Genomic DNA, 14,436 nt, shown 5'->3' on the forward strand with positions numbered 1-14,436 from the left:
CGGAGTGATGCCCGTCTGACAATAGTGTTCATTCTGGGATTCTAATATATCGATTATACAACAGCCATCGGAGAGCAATGTGACACATAGTGTGGTTGTATCATGCTCTGAGATTAATTGTGTATACAGGCATTTCTCTACAATAAGTAGCTGGGTAGGCTGAACAGTGAGCACGCATGTATAGGTAAGCACATCCAGCATATTTAGTTGGAAAAGAAAGTCATCATAAGGATAGGGCTACATCATGGCGACTTTGGCTGCGACATCAGACTTTACCAGTTGTCACTGCGACACCACAGCACAGTGTGAGTGGATCCACATTGCGATCCCAAGGGTACCTCATAAGATAATAGGAACATATAGGAATATGGCTCTTGTTAATCCTTGCTTTGTGGATTAAAAAATATTTCACTATCCCAGCAAAATGGAAAAGATTGTTCCAGGTACAAAGTACATGCTAATAAAATCATTTTATTACATGTTTCAGACCAAAGCTAGTCCTTATTCATGAAAAACGACTAAGTTTGGCCTAAAACGTGTGGAAAAGGTTAGGTACTTACTTGGAATGATTTTTTTAACTTTCCTGAAATAAAGATTGCCAAAATAATTTTTTTTAGCCAAGAAACGTCTAAAATATTTGTGTTCCTCCCGAGATAAAGTTGCAAAAACATCCAACCAGGTAGTACTTCTTCGCGGTTGCAGTACTTTTGTGGTCACAATGCAACCTCATTCACTTACATTGTGCTGAGATGTAGCAGCAACGCCGAGCAAACTATGGTTGATTAACCGGTGTCATGGCCAAATTGGCCAAGTAGTCCTAGCCCAAACCTCTTAATATGTGCTTTTATCAAGATGTTCTCCTGTAAAGCTTACAACCCAGAACACATGGACATCTTTGCGAAAGTACAAAAAGAAACACATACATACAGGAAGTACAATATTTGGCCTAAAGCTATCTAACTGGACAGCCAACAGCCGTGCATGACAATGAATCATTTTATTAAGCCGGTAAGTTCATGAGCAATATTCAGTCTATGTCCTGTTAATGAGTTACCTCTACAATAACTCTAAAGTTCAATACTCTTACAGAGGCACTCTGTCCTCCAGTCTGGGGTCTTACACAGCGGAGGGCTCATAGGCGGCGTAACAAGTGTGACAAATTCCAAAGAGCCTCTAACAATGTCCTTTGTGCACAGCCATGCGGTTTCTTCACTTTCAGGCTGGTTTGCCTAAATATAGCATGGTGGCTCAGTGGGTAGCACTGTGGTTTAGAGTTTGTATGTGCTCCCCATGTTTGGGTCGGTTTCCTTGGGGTGTTCCAGTTTCCGATCACACTCTAGAGACATACTGATAGGGAATCTAGATTGCCCCAATGGGGACAGTGATGATAATGCAAAGCGCTGTGCAATATGATGGCGCTATATAAGTAACAGTAATGTATAAGCAATAGAAATAAAACATACAAAATATATACAGTATATTGACCTCTTTTCAAACAACAGAAATATTTCCCAAGAACAACTAGTAGTGACAACAACAACTAATCGTCATTTCTCTCCTCTCCAGGACGAGAGAGGAGAATCCTGAACACGGATCCCCATGTTTTTACAATTTCCTAATAACACGTATGAAAATGTGTTTTCAAAACAAGAATATTCCTTTGAGACTCCTTCTTTAATTGGAAATCTAAAAATAAAATTGCAATTAAATATTAAAAGATCTGTGATCACTGAATGTTATTATACCATGGCTTCCACACAGGGGAGGGAGGAAAATGTAGCTGTTATAATTAAAGGGGTTGTCCGGGACTGTATCATTGATGGCTTATCCTTAGTATAAGTTATCAATTTCTGATCTGTGGGAGTGCGACTCCCGGAACCCCCGCCGATCAGCTGTTCTTGCAATTGCTCATTTGTGGAGCTGCACAGCACAGCTACATCAATGGAAGCCCACAAGGGCAGGGCCCTCTCCCCTCTGTACCAATCTGTCATTATTAGTTTGTTTCAGGTTTGATCCAATCACACTTGCATGCGACCATGCAAATCAATGAGTGCATGGAAAACATCAGACTGCACTCGAATGTCAACTGAGTTCAGCATGATTTTCACGGACAAACAGAACGGAGACAGTTTTTTTCTACAGCTTCTACTCATCCGAGAGATTCGTATGCTGACACTCGGATCAAACTCTGGTCAGAGGGTGATTAGCAAAATACGGTCATGTGACCCTAGCCTAAGGATAAACTGCCAATGTTAGAATCCTGGATAGCTCCTTTAATTGAACTGGTGCCAAGCTACAGTGGAATTCAATGTTCCTTCTTCTGCTGTGCACTGCCCAATTCTCATCATCACCGGTGCTCTATGGTTTTCATCAATGTAACATCATGTAATGGCTGGAATTTTTCTTTAGCTTATACATTGTTAAACTTTTATTAGTAGAAAATGGGATAGTTAATAGATCTATAGAAGGTATTAAACCAATATGTACACATGCAGCATATTAATTTCCTTCCTAAAGCGTTGAGGAATTCAAGGCCGGCTCTCCTTCAAGGACATTCTTAGAATGGAAAGTGGAGAAGTTGATGGCGTTGTCTCCAGCATCAGCCTCCTGTGAGAACACAATATATTGTCAATTTTTCAGCCCATGAAAATAAGAGTCATGGACACAGCTCTCACCGACAAGACGATCAATTAATGCCAATGCAGAAAGAGATCATAAGGAAAGTCATCTTGAAAAGGGAATTTACACCTATGCAAGCATTTTTTTCAATTGTAGCTGTTTCCATGTCTGTTTATCTATTCCGTTTGTCTGTTCCATTTAGAACAGATGGACAAAATAGATAAATGGAACTAGCATCCCGTGTTTTCCTGTTTCAAACAAAAAAGTGGTCCCATTGATATACATGGACTTCATTTGGTTTCCGTTTGTGGAGTTCACTGCAAAGGCGAGTTCACCACAGTTCACCAAGAGAATTTCAATGTGGTGAATTTGAACTGCGGTGAACTCACCTCTGCACTGTGACACTTTATCACGGTGCTAGCCAATGTCAGACTGAAGGACATTGGGCCCACCAGAGAATTTGATTCTGAGGGCTCACCTTTCTCCCCAACTGAAGAGCCCCATTGCAACGGCAAAGTTTGCACTATGAACTCTCCTGGAGGAGAAGCCAGGGCCCACTGGAGGATTCTCCCGTTCTCTGGTGGGTGCTAGCGGGTATGTCACCTGGGTCACCGCAGTTGTGCCCGGCTGGAAACAAAGTCTCCATGATGTCACTGCTAGTCACGAATGTTGCATTCGCAGCAGCTCATTCTCCCAGTGGTTCTCAGCCTGGACGGTCGCATCTTGGCAACGTCCAGGTTGAAAACTGTCCAGGCATGGATTATGGCGTGGGACAGAACAACAGACAGGTGAGGGAAATTGTTGTTTTTTGTTTTACTTCTCTTGCAGGGGACAATGGCGTCACTGGAATGGGGGATGCTGTAAGTATGGTATAATTAAGATTTATTGAAGGAGTCTGTGTCATTCCATCAATTAAAGGACTTTATTCTGGGTGTGTGTGTTTTTATACAATATGACCTTGGGGTTAGTAATGGGGGCCTCTTATAGATGCCTCTCCATTACTAACCTCTGGGCTTGATGTCACCTGACAATACAAAAGTGACATTAACCCCCTAACTTTTTATCTGTTTTAGATAAATATTAACTTGCACCTCATTTTATTTTTTAATCTATATATTTACAGAGCGAGGGCAGCTGAGAGCTGATATTTTTAGCCTGCGGGAGGAAGTATCCCTGGCCCCTTCATAGGCCATTAATATCAGCCCACATCTGTCTGCATAGCCTTTGCTGGTTATCAATTATAGGGGGACCCTACATCATTTTTTTGGAGGGGTCCCCCTTTTTAATAGCCAGTAAAGGCTAAGAATACAGTTGTGAACTGATATTAATAGCCTGGGAAGCTCCATGGGTATTAACCCTCTTCCCAAGCTATAAACATCGTCCCCCAGCCATCAGCTTTCCCTCTGCTGATTAAGAAAATTATGTGGGAGCCCACTCCATTTTTTTTTCAGAAAAATAATCTTTTAATAATTAAATAGATGTACAGTAAGCTGCTCACACTGTACTAATTGTATTTGTCACTGACAGCTATATATCTATCTATTCTATGTGTATACACAGTTTGTAATCCATCTATTCTATTCTGTTGGGTCCTGCTGTGATTTTACTCTATGCGGTTGCTGAATTGGCAGCTTTTATTCTATCTATCTATCTAATATATATGTATATATCTTTGTACATATATATTCTATCTATTGTATTGTAACTTGTCACATTGTGTACGCAGCTACTGAATTGCCAGCTTTTCAAAGGACATTGTGTGTAAAAATTGGACAGCACTTGCATGGTCCGAGTGCTGTGCAATTTTTTTTTTTTCCAGTTCGATCGCGATCTAGAGATATGGTTCCACAGGAAGTTTTTTTTTTTTTTCTCTGGGGGAACTCAACTTTATTATCATGCACAAAGAGACACAAGTTAGCACAAAAACCGCATGCAAAAAAAGTACCAAACCATGCGTTTTTGCCGCAGATTATTTCCTGCTAAGAAATCAGGTTTTGCAGCAGAAAAAAATCTCAGCAAAAACGTCCAGTGTTAACTTAGCTTAAAGTTCCAATTTATCAAAATATTTAATTAATTTACCCACACTCTGAAATGCCAGAATTGTCATTTTTCAATCTAACAAAATGCAACAAAAAGCAATTAAACCATTCTATATACCCCAAAGTAGTATTACCCAAAAACTACAGCTGATCACCCCAAAAAAAAACTCCATCAAAGGAAAAATAAAATGTCATGGTTCTCATAAAATATGAATAAAAGCCTTTTTTTTACAAAGTTATGAACTTTTTCAGTTGCTAAAATAATAAAAAGCTATTCAATTTTGGTATCGCTCTATGACCTGAAGAATCATATTATCATTTTACCGAACAATGAAAGCTGAAAAGACTAAATATAAACAACAATGGTGGAAATGTTTTTTTTAACCATTTCATTCCAGTTAGAATTTTCTGGACATTTTTCAGCACATTATGTGGTAAAATAAACACTGGCATTCATCCCCCTCCCCCCCCCAAAAAAAAAGTCTTGTATGGCTATGTAGATAGAAAAAAACTAATTCTGATCATTGGAAGAAAGGGTAATAAAAAGGAAAACAAGAATGCTGGAACTACCGGAAAAATGAAACAAGATTTTCCTTACTTTTTCAGTGGCAATTGATAGAGATGAAGGCTTTCTTGAAACTGTGTCAAAAAGAACAGGACAATAGTGATAAATTTACAGAATATATTTCATTACACCAGGCAAGTGTTCCAGAAAGATGGCTGAATGCAAACAAAAACACAGATTCACAGCTAAAATGAAAAGGGTTGTCCTTGCTTGTTTAATACATTTACGGTATCTGTTATATCAGGCAAAACATTACCATGCGATCTACTAGAAAAATGAAGCAAAAATCCGAGTGGAGCAAAATTGCAAAAAAATGGCACTTATAAAATTGTTTCTTGGGTTTTATTTTTATGACGTTTATTATGCAGTAAAAATACCTGGCAACATGATTGGCCAGGTAAGTACAATTAAGGTAATATCGCACATATATGGTTTATAGTATGGTGGTGAAATAAAATTGCTGTTTTCGTAAAAATATACAAATTTTTATTTTACAGTCACAGTGATACCACATATGTGTATTTTTTCATTCTTTTCTTTATTTTTATTAGAGCGAATAGGGGACTTTTTTTGCTTTATGTTTTATTCCACTTTGGCCACAGTCACACGTTCAGAATTTGGTCAGTATTTTACCTCCGTGTAAGCCAAAACTAGGAAAGGAACAATCGGAGGAAAATGGTAGAATAGAAACACTTCACCACTTCTGCCACTCCTGGTCACCCACTCCTGGCTTTGGGTTACAAATACTTAGGTAAAAAACTCACCAAATACTTAATGTGTGAATATGGCATGAGGGGACTTTTAGATGCAATTGTCTGATCATTTGTACCATATACTGCAATACTAGAGTATTGTAGTTTATAGCAAAAATAACAGTCTTCTTTAAACACCCGCCACATGGTGATTTGCCAGACCGCACCATTATGACAGCTGAATAGAACTTGGCACACAACAGATGAAGAGTAAATGATTTTAATGTGGTCCAAGATTGGAGCAAATCCAAAATTTAGTACAAATTCCTAGGGAAGCCGTCCTGGTTACTTTTGACGTAAAGTATCTCTATACTTTTCAATCTCACACACAGGGAATTGAATGTATACGACGCCTATTAACGACCACTGAAATTGACCCAGACAAGATCAGTTTTTGTCTTGAGTTACTTATATTGGACTTCACTAAAAATTACTTTCTGTTTGAAGATTCTTTTTATTTACAAATCAGAGGGACAGCCATGGGTTACCAGGTGGCTCCTCCCTATGCCAACTGCTACATGGTGAATTTTGAAGACACAGTTGTCTATACTGATCCTCTGTTTCGGGCCAACACGATCACATGAAAGTGTTATATAGACAATGTTTTTTGCGTCTGGGGTGGCTCACCTGATTCTCTCGACATTCTTTCATAAACTTAATTCATCCTGGCAAGGCCTTCGCTTCACCATGACCAGTGATATTCATCGAGTTAATTTTTTGGACACCATGGTACTCAAGGATACACAGGGATCTTTGTACACCGACCTCTACACCAAACCAACAGACCAGAATAGCCTGTTACATTATAAGAGCTTTCATCCAACTACCATGAATAACTCCATTCCCAAATCACAATTTGGAAGAGTTAATAGAATAGTCTTGGATACTACATTATGAGAACAGAGACTAAACAAGATGCGTCAGAAATTCGAGGATCGAGGATATCCATCAGCTTTATTACATGAGTATTGTAGCCACTACCTCCACACCCAAGAACACCGTGAAGCGTGTACCATTCGAACACCCTTATCTCCCTTACTCATATATCATCCATTGAACATTTAGGAAACATTGGAGTTTATTACACACCCGGACATACCTGTTTCAACAACCATTTCTACCCTGTTTTAAGCGAGCTCCTAATCTTAGGGACTCCTTAATAAGGGTTGGCATAGCTACCACAAGAACAACACAGACACAGCGTTTCCTACACAAATCAAAGACTGCTACATTTCCGTGTTTGCAATGCCATCAGTGCAATAATGTTCTAAAAGGGGACACAATTCATCATCCATATTTTGGGAAAAGATATTCCATAAAAAAATTTTTCACTTGTGACTAGAGTTGAGCGATACCGTCCGATACTTCAAAGTATCGGATCGGAATGGATCGGCCGATCTTTAAAAAAAGTATCGGTATCGCCGATTCCGATACCGGAAGTCCCATTCAAGTCTATGGGACTTCCGGTATCGGAATAAGAAAAACCCTGTTTTTGCCTTGTACAGCCTCTCTGGGGTCTGTACGGGCCTTTCGGGGGGCTGTGCCGGCCTGCCAGGGGGTCTGTGCAGGCTCCGGTGGTCTGTGCCGGCCTGCCGGGGGGCTGTGCAGGCTCCGGTGGGCTGTGCCGGCCTGCCGGGGGGCTGTGCCGGCCTGCCGGGGGGCTGTGCAGGCTCCGGGGGGCTGTGCCGGCCTGCCGGGGGGCTGTGCCGGCCTGCCGGTGGTCTGTGCAGGCTCCGGGGGGCTGTGCCGGCCTGCCGGGGGGCTGTGCCGGCCTGCCGGGGGGCTGTGCAGGCTTCGGGGGTCTGTGCAGGCATCGTCCGATGGGACTACAAGTCCCATCGGGCGATGCCTGCTACCATGACAGTGATTGACACATTAGCCAATGATGGGACAGTAGTAGTCCCATCATCCGGCTAATGTGTTGAATGTAAAAAAAAAAAAAAAAAAAAAATTACATGCTACATACATGCTACATACATACAACATGCATACTACATACTACATACATGCTACATTCATACTACATACATGCTACATTCATACTACATAAATACTACATGCAACATACATACTACATATATACTACATACATACTACATATATACTACATGCATGCTACATACATACTGCATGCTACATACATACTACATGCTACATACATACCACATATATACTACATACATACTACATGCATGCTACATACATACTACATACATACTACATACATACTACATGCATGCTACATACATACTACATGCTACATACATACCACATACATACTACATGCATGCTACATACATACATACTACATGCTACATACTACATATATACTACATGCATGCTACATACATACTACATGCTACATACATACTACATATATACTACATGCATGCTACATACATACTACATGCTACATACATACTACATATATACTACATGCATGCTACATACATACTACATGCTACATACATACTACATGCTACATATATACTACATATATACTACATGCATGCTACATACATACTACATACTACATACTACATATATACTACATGCATGCTACATACTACATGCTACATACATACTACATATATACTACATACATGCTACATACATACTACATACATACTACATGCATGCTACATACATACTACATGCTACATACATACCACATACATACCACATATATACTACATGCATGCTACATACATACTACATGCTACATACATACTACATATATACTACATGCATTCTACATACATACTACATGCTACATACATACTACATATATACTACATATATACTACATGCATGCTACATACATACTGCATGCTACATGCATGCTACATACATACTACATACATACTACATGCATGCTACATACATACTACATGCTACATACATACCACATACATACTACATATATACTACATGCATGCTACATACATACTGCATGCTACATGCATGCTACATACATACTACATACATACTACATGCTACATACATACCACATATATACTACATACATACAATACATTCATACAATACATACATAGACATACAGTACATATAACATAGAGTAACATACTTACCAATACTTGTCACATTGTTCCCCGAAGCCATTGTCTTTTCCGGAATAAATATTAACATAACAAACCACAAAAATACTCACCCACGATCCGAAGCAGTCCACGAGTGTGTCCCACGACGATCTTGGGTAGAGAACTGCAGCATCAGATGATGCTGCCGTTCTCTACGGGCTGCAGGAATCCAATGACGGAAGGTAGGTATCCTTCCGCACTGTATTCCTCCGCCACTTAAAAAAAAAAAAGTCCCTAGTCTCACTTTATGCCATTGCTGTGTGGGAAGCAAGATCGTCGTGGGACACACTCGTGGACTGCTTCGGATCGTGGGTGAGTATTTTTGTGGTTTGTTATGTTAATATTTATTCCGGAAAAGACAATGGCTTCGGGGAACAATGTGACAAGTATTGGTAAGTATGTTACTCTATGTTATATGTACTGTATGTCTATGTATGTATTGTATGAATGTATTGTATGTATGTAGTATATATGTGGTATGTATGTAGCATGTAGTATGTATGTAGTATGTATGTAGCATGCATGTAGCATGCAGTATGTATGTAGCATGCATGTAGTATATATGTAGTATGTATGTAGCATGTAGCATGTAGTATGTATGTAGTATGTATGTAGTATATATGTAGTATGTATGTGGTATGTATGTAGCATGTAGTATGTATGTAGCATGCATGTAGCATGCAGTATGTATGTAGCATGCATGTAGTATATATGTAGTATATATGTAGTATGTATGTAGCATGTAGTATGTATGTAGCATGCATGTAGTATATATGTAGTATGTATGTAGCATGTAGTATGTATGTAGCATGCATGTAGTATATATGTGGTATGTATGTGGTATGTATGTAGCATGTAGTATGTATGTAGCATGCATGTAGTATGTATGTAGTATGTATGTAGCATGCATGTAGTATATATGTAGTATGTAGTATGTAGCATGCATGTAGTATATATGTAGTATGTATGTAGCATGTAGTATGTATGTAGCATGCATGTAGTATATATGTAGTATGTATGTAGCATGTAGTATGTATGTAGTATGTATGTAGTATGTATGTAGTATGTATGTAGTATTTTTTTTTTTTTTTTAACATTTAACACATTAGCCGGATGATGGGACTACTACTGTCCCATCATTGGCTAATGTGTCAATCACTGTCATGGTAGCAGGCATCGCCAGATGGGACTTGTTGTCCCATCGGACGATGCTTGCACAGACCCCCGGACATCAGCACAGCCCCCCGGCAGGCCGGCACAGCCCCCCGGCAGGCCGGTACAGACCCCCACAGGGTGCACAGACCACCGGCAGGCCGGCACAGCCCCCCGGCAGGCCGGTACAGACCCCCACAGGGTGCACAGACCACCGGCAGGCCGGCACAGCCCCCCGGCAGGCCGGTACAGACCCCAGGCAGTCCACACAGCCCCCTGGCAGGCCGGCAGAGACCCCCGGAAGGCCCGAAATGACGGCGCATCATGATGCGCACACACCGCGCATCATGATGACGTCAGGCTGTCAATCAACTTTGAACTTCCGATTCCGATGCCGACTTCCGATATTGAAAAAATATCGGAAGTCGGTATCGGAATTCCGATACAGCAAGTATCGGCCGATACCCGATACTTGCGGTATCGGAATGCTCAACACTACTTGTGACACATCTTTCGTTGAGTACCTTATAAAATGTCAGTGCGGTTTATTATACTTTGGGAAACTACACAACCGATAAAGGACAGGATTTCGAAACATAAGAGCACTATCAGATGCAAAAATCTCCTTTTACTAGTGCCCCACCACTTTGCTTTAGTGTGCCAGAAAGTCTCACAACTTTGGTTTCAGGGTATCGAACAGATACCCCCCTTGAGACACGGAGGGATACATGAATTACAAACCTCAGCTCCCAAGGGACTGAATACGGAATATGACCTTTTTTCCTTTATATAACAACAAAACAACAACACTGGGTTCACTTATATAAATGGGTTCTGTGATAGCTATGCACTCTGTTATATATTCTAACTATACACACCGTACGCAAGGGTATTTAAAAAAAAAAAATTGAGCATTTACTTCGAAAGTAGCAGAGTAGTATTATATTAGATAATAAATATCTCAGCCACAGCGCTAGCGCTATAGTCTACTCAGCTGCAAAATATTAGGATAATACCACAAAATTACTCCAAATAAATAAATAATTAAAAGTTTTAATATTTGCGCTCAGAGATAGACTTTTATATATACTAAACTCACTCCTCAAGTAGAAGTGGAGAACTAAGTAGCCAACCTAGATTGCAACCTTCAATTAGCGATGAGGGTCAGGCACCGCCTACTTGACTCTTTACAAAAAACTTCAAAAATAGAAAATAAAAGAGAATTTTTTTTTTTTAAAAATCAAATTATGCCACGTATGCAAAGTTCACCATAGGGCTAAGGAAAATAAAAATTGTCCATATAACGAAGAAAAAGAATCAGAAATACCTTGAGATTAGCTTCTTTGATCTGATGGTGCTTAGCAGTCCAGGTCCTGTGCATAGGAGGTTCCAATAAAACGACAACGATAATATTAATGAAGTCCAGAATAATGTCACCATGTGAGGAGAAGGGTTTGATGCTATAGGTTGCGGACGCTTGTCCCGGCCGGAGACAGGCGTCCTCTCTGCAGTGCGCCCTCCTGGGCTCAAGGCGGTAACGGCGCACGCCGAGAAAAGCTAACAAGGTCCGCAGGACCTTGTGTGACGTCACAGTCACGTGATCACTCACGTGACTAGCTATGGAGAGCGGTGAAGCTCAAAAAACATCCGACACGTTTCTGAATCAACGGATTCCTTCATCAGGGATACTCCATAGCGAATAGATAGCATTTATATACCCTTCACCTTCAGAGGTTCTAATTTAGACATTGAAAGCAAAAAGTTCGATTTCACTATTAAGCCCATTAGGCATCAGAGTGTCCATCATAAAATAATGTGATAAGAGATATTAAAAACATATCAGAGAGCAGATGTAATAATTTCAGATACAATCTGTCAAATAAGGAACGTCAAGCTATCAGATGGCTTCAACAGAATCAGGAAATTACCATCAGACCAGCCGATAAGGGGGGTGGGATCGTTATTTTGAATAATAGAGACTATGAAAAGGAGTCCCGGCGTATACTGGGTGATACAAGAACCTATCTCCTACTTGAGAAAGATCCATCTGATGTCTATCTCGCTGAGATGCAAATTCTTTTGAAGTGTGGTTTTGAAAGAGGTTTTTTAAATAAACAAGAATTGGAATTTATTATTAATTTGCACCCTAGGATCCCTTATTTTTACTATTTACCAAAAGTACATAAGGATCCACTAAACCCACCCGGTAGACCAATTATATCGGCAATAGGGGGTCTCACGGCCAATTTATCAAAATTTATTGACTGCCATTTACAGAAGTTAGTTCCTAAACTTCCGGCCTATCTGAAAGACAGTACACATATTTTAAGAATTTTGAAAAATATTGAATGGCAAAATCATTACATTTTGGGGACATTAGACATTGCCTCTTTATATACTGTCATTCAACATGACAAAGGGTGTGAATCAGTAAAATACTTTATGATTAAGGATGGTGATCTACCGGACGACCAGGTTCAATTTATTTTAGACTGTATATATTTTATTTTAACTCACAACTTTTTTCGATTTGGGGCGCACTACTACTCCCAGCAGTGGGGGACTGCCATGGGGACCAGGTTCGCCCCGAGTTATGCTAATCTGTATGTAGGCAAGTGGGAACAAGAAATCATTTACCCGGGAGGTTCCCTACGGAAGAACCTGGTCCTATGGCAGAGATTCATAGACGACATTGTTTTCATCTGGTCTGGTGGGCCTATTTTATTGGGAGAATTTTTAAATGAATTAAATAAAAATCAATATTTTTTAACATTTACAGCCACCACCAGTCATAAAGAGATTAACTTTTTAGATTTGAAAATTTTTATTGAAAATGATCACATAGAGACTCAGGTTTTTCATAAACCAACAGATTCTAATAATTTCATTTCTCTGGACAGCTGCCACCTTCCAAGCTGGCTTGTGAATGTACCTAAAAGCCAGCTCATTAGGGCGCATAGGAATTGCTCTAGAATACAAGATTTTGACAAGGAGGCGGTATTTCTGACTAATAAATTTGTCCGAAAGGGGTATGACATTAAGGCCCTGGGTGAAATCAAGGAGACTGTTAGGAAAATGCCGAGAGAGGATCTACTGATACAACAAAAGAAAAATACCGAGTGTTCTATTATGGAAGATATTCCTATTATTACACAGTATAATGCCAACAGTAAAATCCTTAGAAAGATTGTTAACCGACACTGGAATATATTAAAAAATGATAAAGTGATCGGTGAAAAGTTACCAGTTTATCCTAGGTTTGTTTTTAGGAGAGCAAATAATCTCGGTAATATAATAGCCCCCTCTATTCCTAAACCTATGTTGACGAGTCATGTACATGTTCACACACCCCCAAAAGGGTTTTTTCCATGCAATAAATGTGGACCTTGTAGAAAATTAGGTCTTAGAAAGCAATTGTCTATTTCAAATAAATTTCGGGAGGTCAAAATTAAGGACTTCATAACTTGTGAAACTAAGGGGGTCATATATGGAATAACCTGCCCTTGTGGCAAATTATATATTGGCCGGACCATACGTCCATTGTATATAAGGATAGCGGAACATCTGAGGAATATTAAGAATAAATTTAGCGGTCATCCCCTCTCCAATCATTTTTTAATTAATCATGGGGGTCTTATAAGAGGCACATTAGTGACAGGCATCAAAGTGGTTAATAGAAGTTGGAGGAGAGGCAACTTCATCCATCAGATGTCAAAAGAAGAAAGTAGATGGATTTTTATGATGGACACTCTGATGCCTAATGGGCTTAATAGTGAAATCGAACTTTTTGCTTTCAATGTCTAAATTAGAACCTCTGAAGGTGAAGGGTATATAAATGCTATCTATTCGCTATGGAGTATCCCTGATGAAGGAATCCGTTGATTCAGAAACGCGTCGGATGTTTTTTGAGCTTCACCGCTCTCCATAGCTAGTCACGTGAGTGATCACGTGACTGTGACGTCACACAAGGTCCTGCGGACCTTGTTAGCTTTTCTCGGCGTGCGCCGTTACCGCCTTGAGCCCAGGAGGGCGCACTGCAGAGAGGACGCCTGTCTCCGGCCGGGACAAGCGTCCGCAACCTATAGCATCAAACCCTTCTCCTCACATGGTGACATTATTCTGGACTTCATTAATATTATCGTTGTCGTTTTATTGGAACCTCCTATGCACAGGACCTGGACTGCTAAGCACCATCAGATCAAAGAAGC

General features: G+C 40.0%; 1 protein-coding gene across 2 annotated transcripts in view; it reads right to left on the reverse strand.

The window, feature by feature from the left end:
- Positions 1 to 978: 978 nt before the first annotated feature.
- LOC141089169 (Fc receptor-like protein 3) overlaps positions 979 to 14,436 on the reverse strand; it is a 150,940-nt gene continuing 137,482 nt past the window's right edge. For both annotated transcript variants that reach the window (XM_073575492.1, XM_073575493.1), the window contains 2 exons: positions 5,257 to 5,297; positions 979 to 2,607 (listed from right to left, as the gene is read on the reverse strand). In XM_073575492.1, the coding sequence (XP_073431593.1) occupies positions 2,512 to 2,607; positions 5,257 to 5,297 (137 nt within the window). In that variant the 3' untranslated portion in view covers positions 979 to 2,511. The remainder of the gene's footprint in view (positions 2,608 to 5,256; positions 5,298 to 14,436) is intronic.

This window comes from Dendrobates tinctorius, unplaced genomic scaffold (assembly GCF_039654945.1).
Source record: "Dendrobates tinctorius isolate UK_male_01 unplaced genomic scaffold, ASM3965494v1 ptg000044l, whole genome shotgun sequence".
Taxonomy (NCBI): Eukaryota; Metazoa; Chordata; class Amphibia; order Anura; family Dendrobatidae; genus Dendrobates; species Dendrobates tinctorius.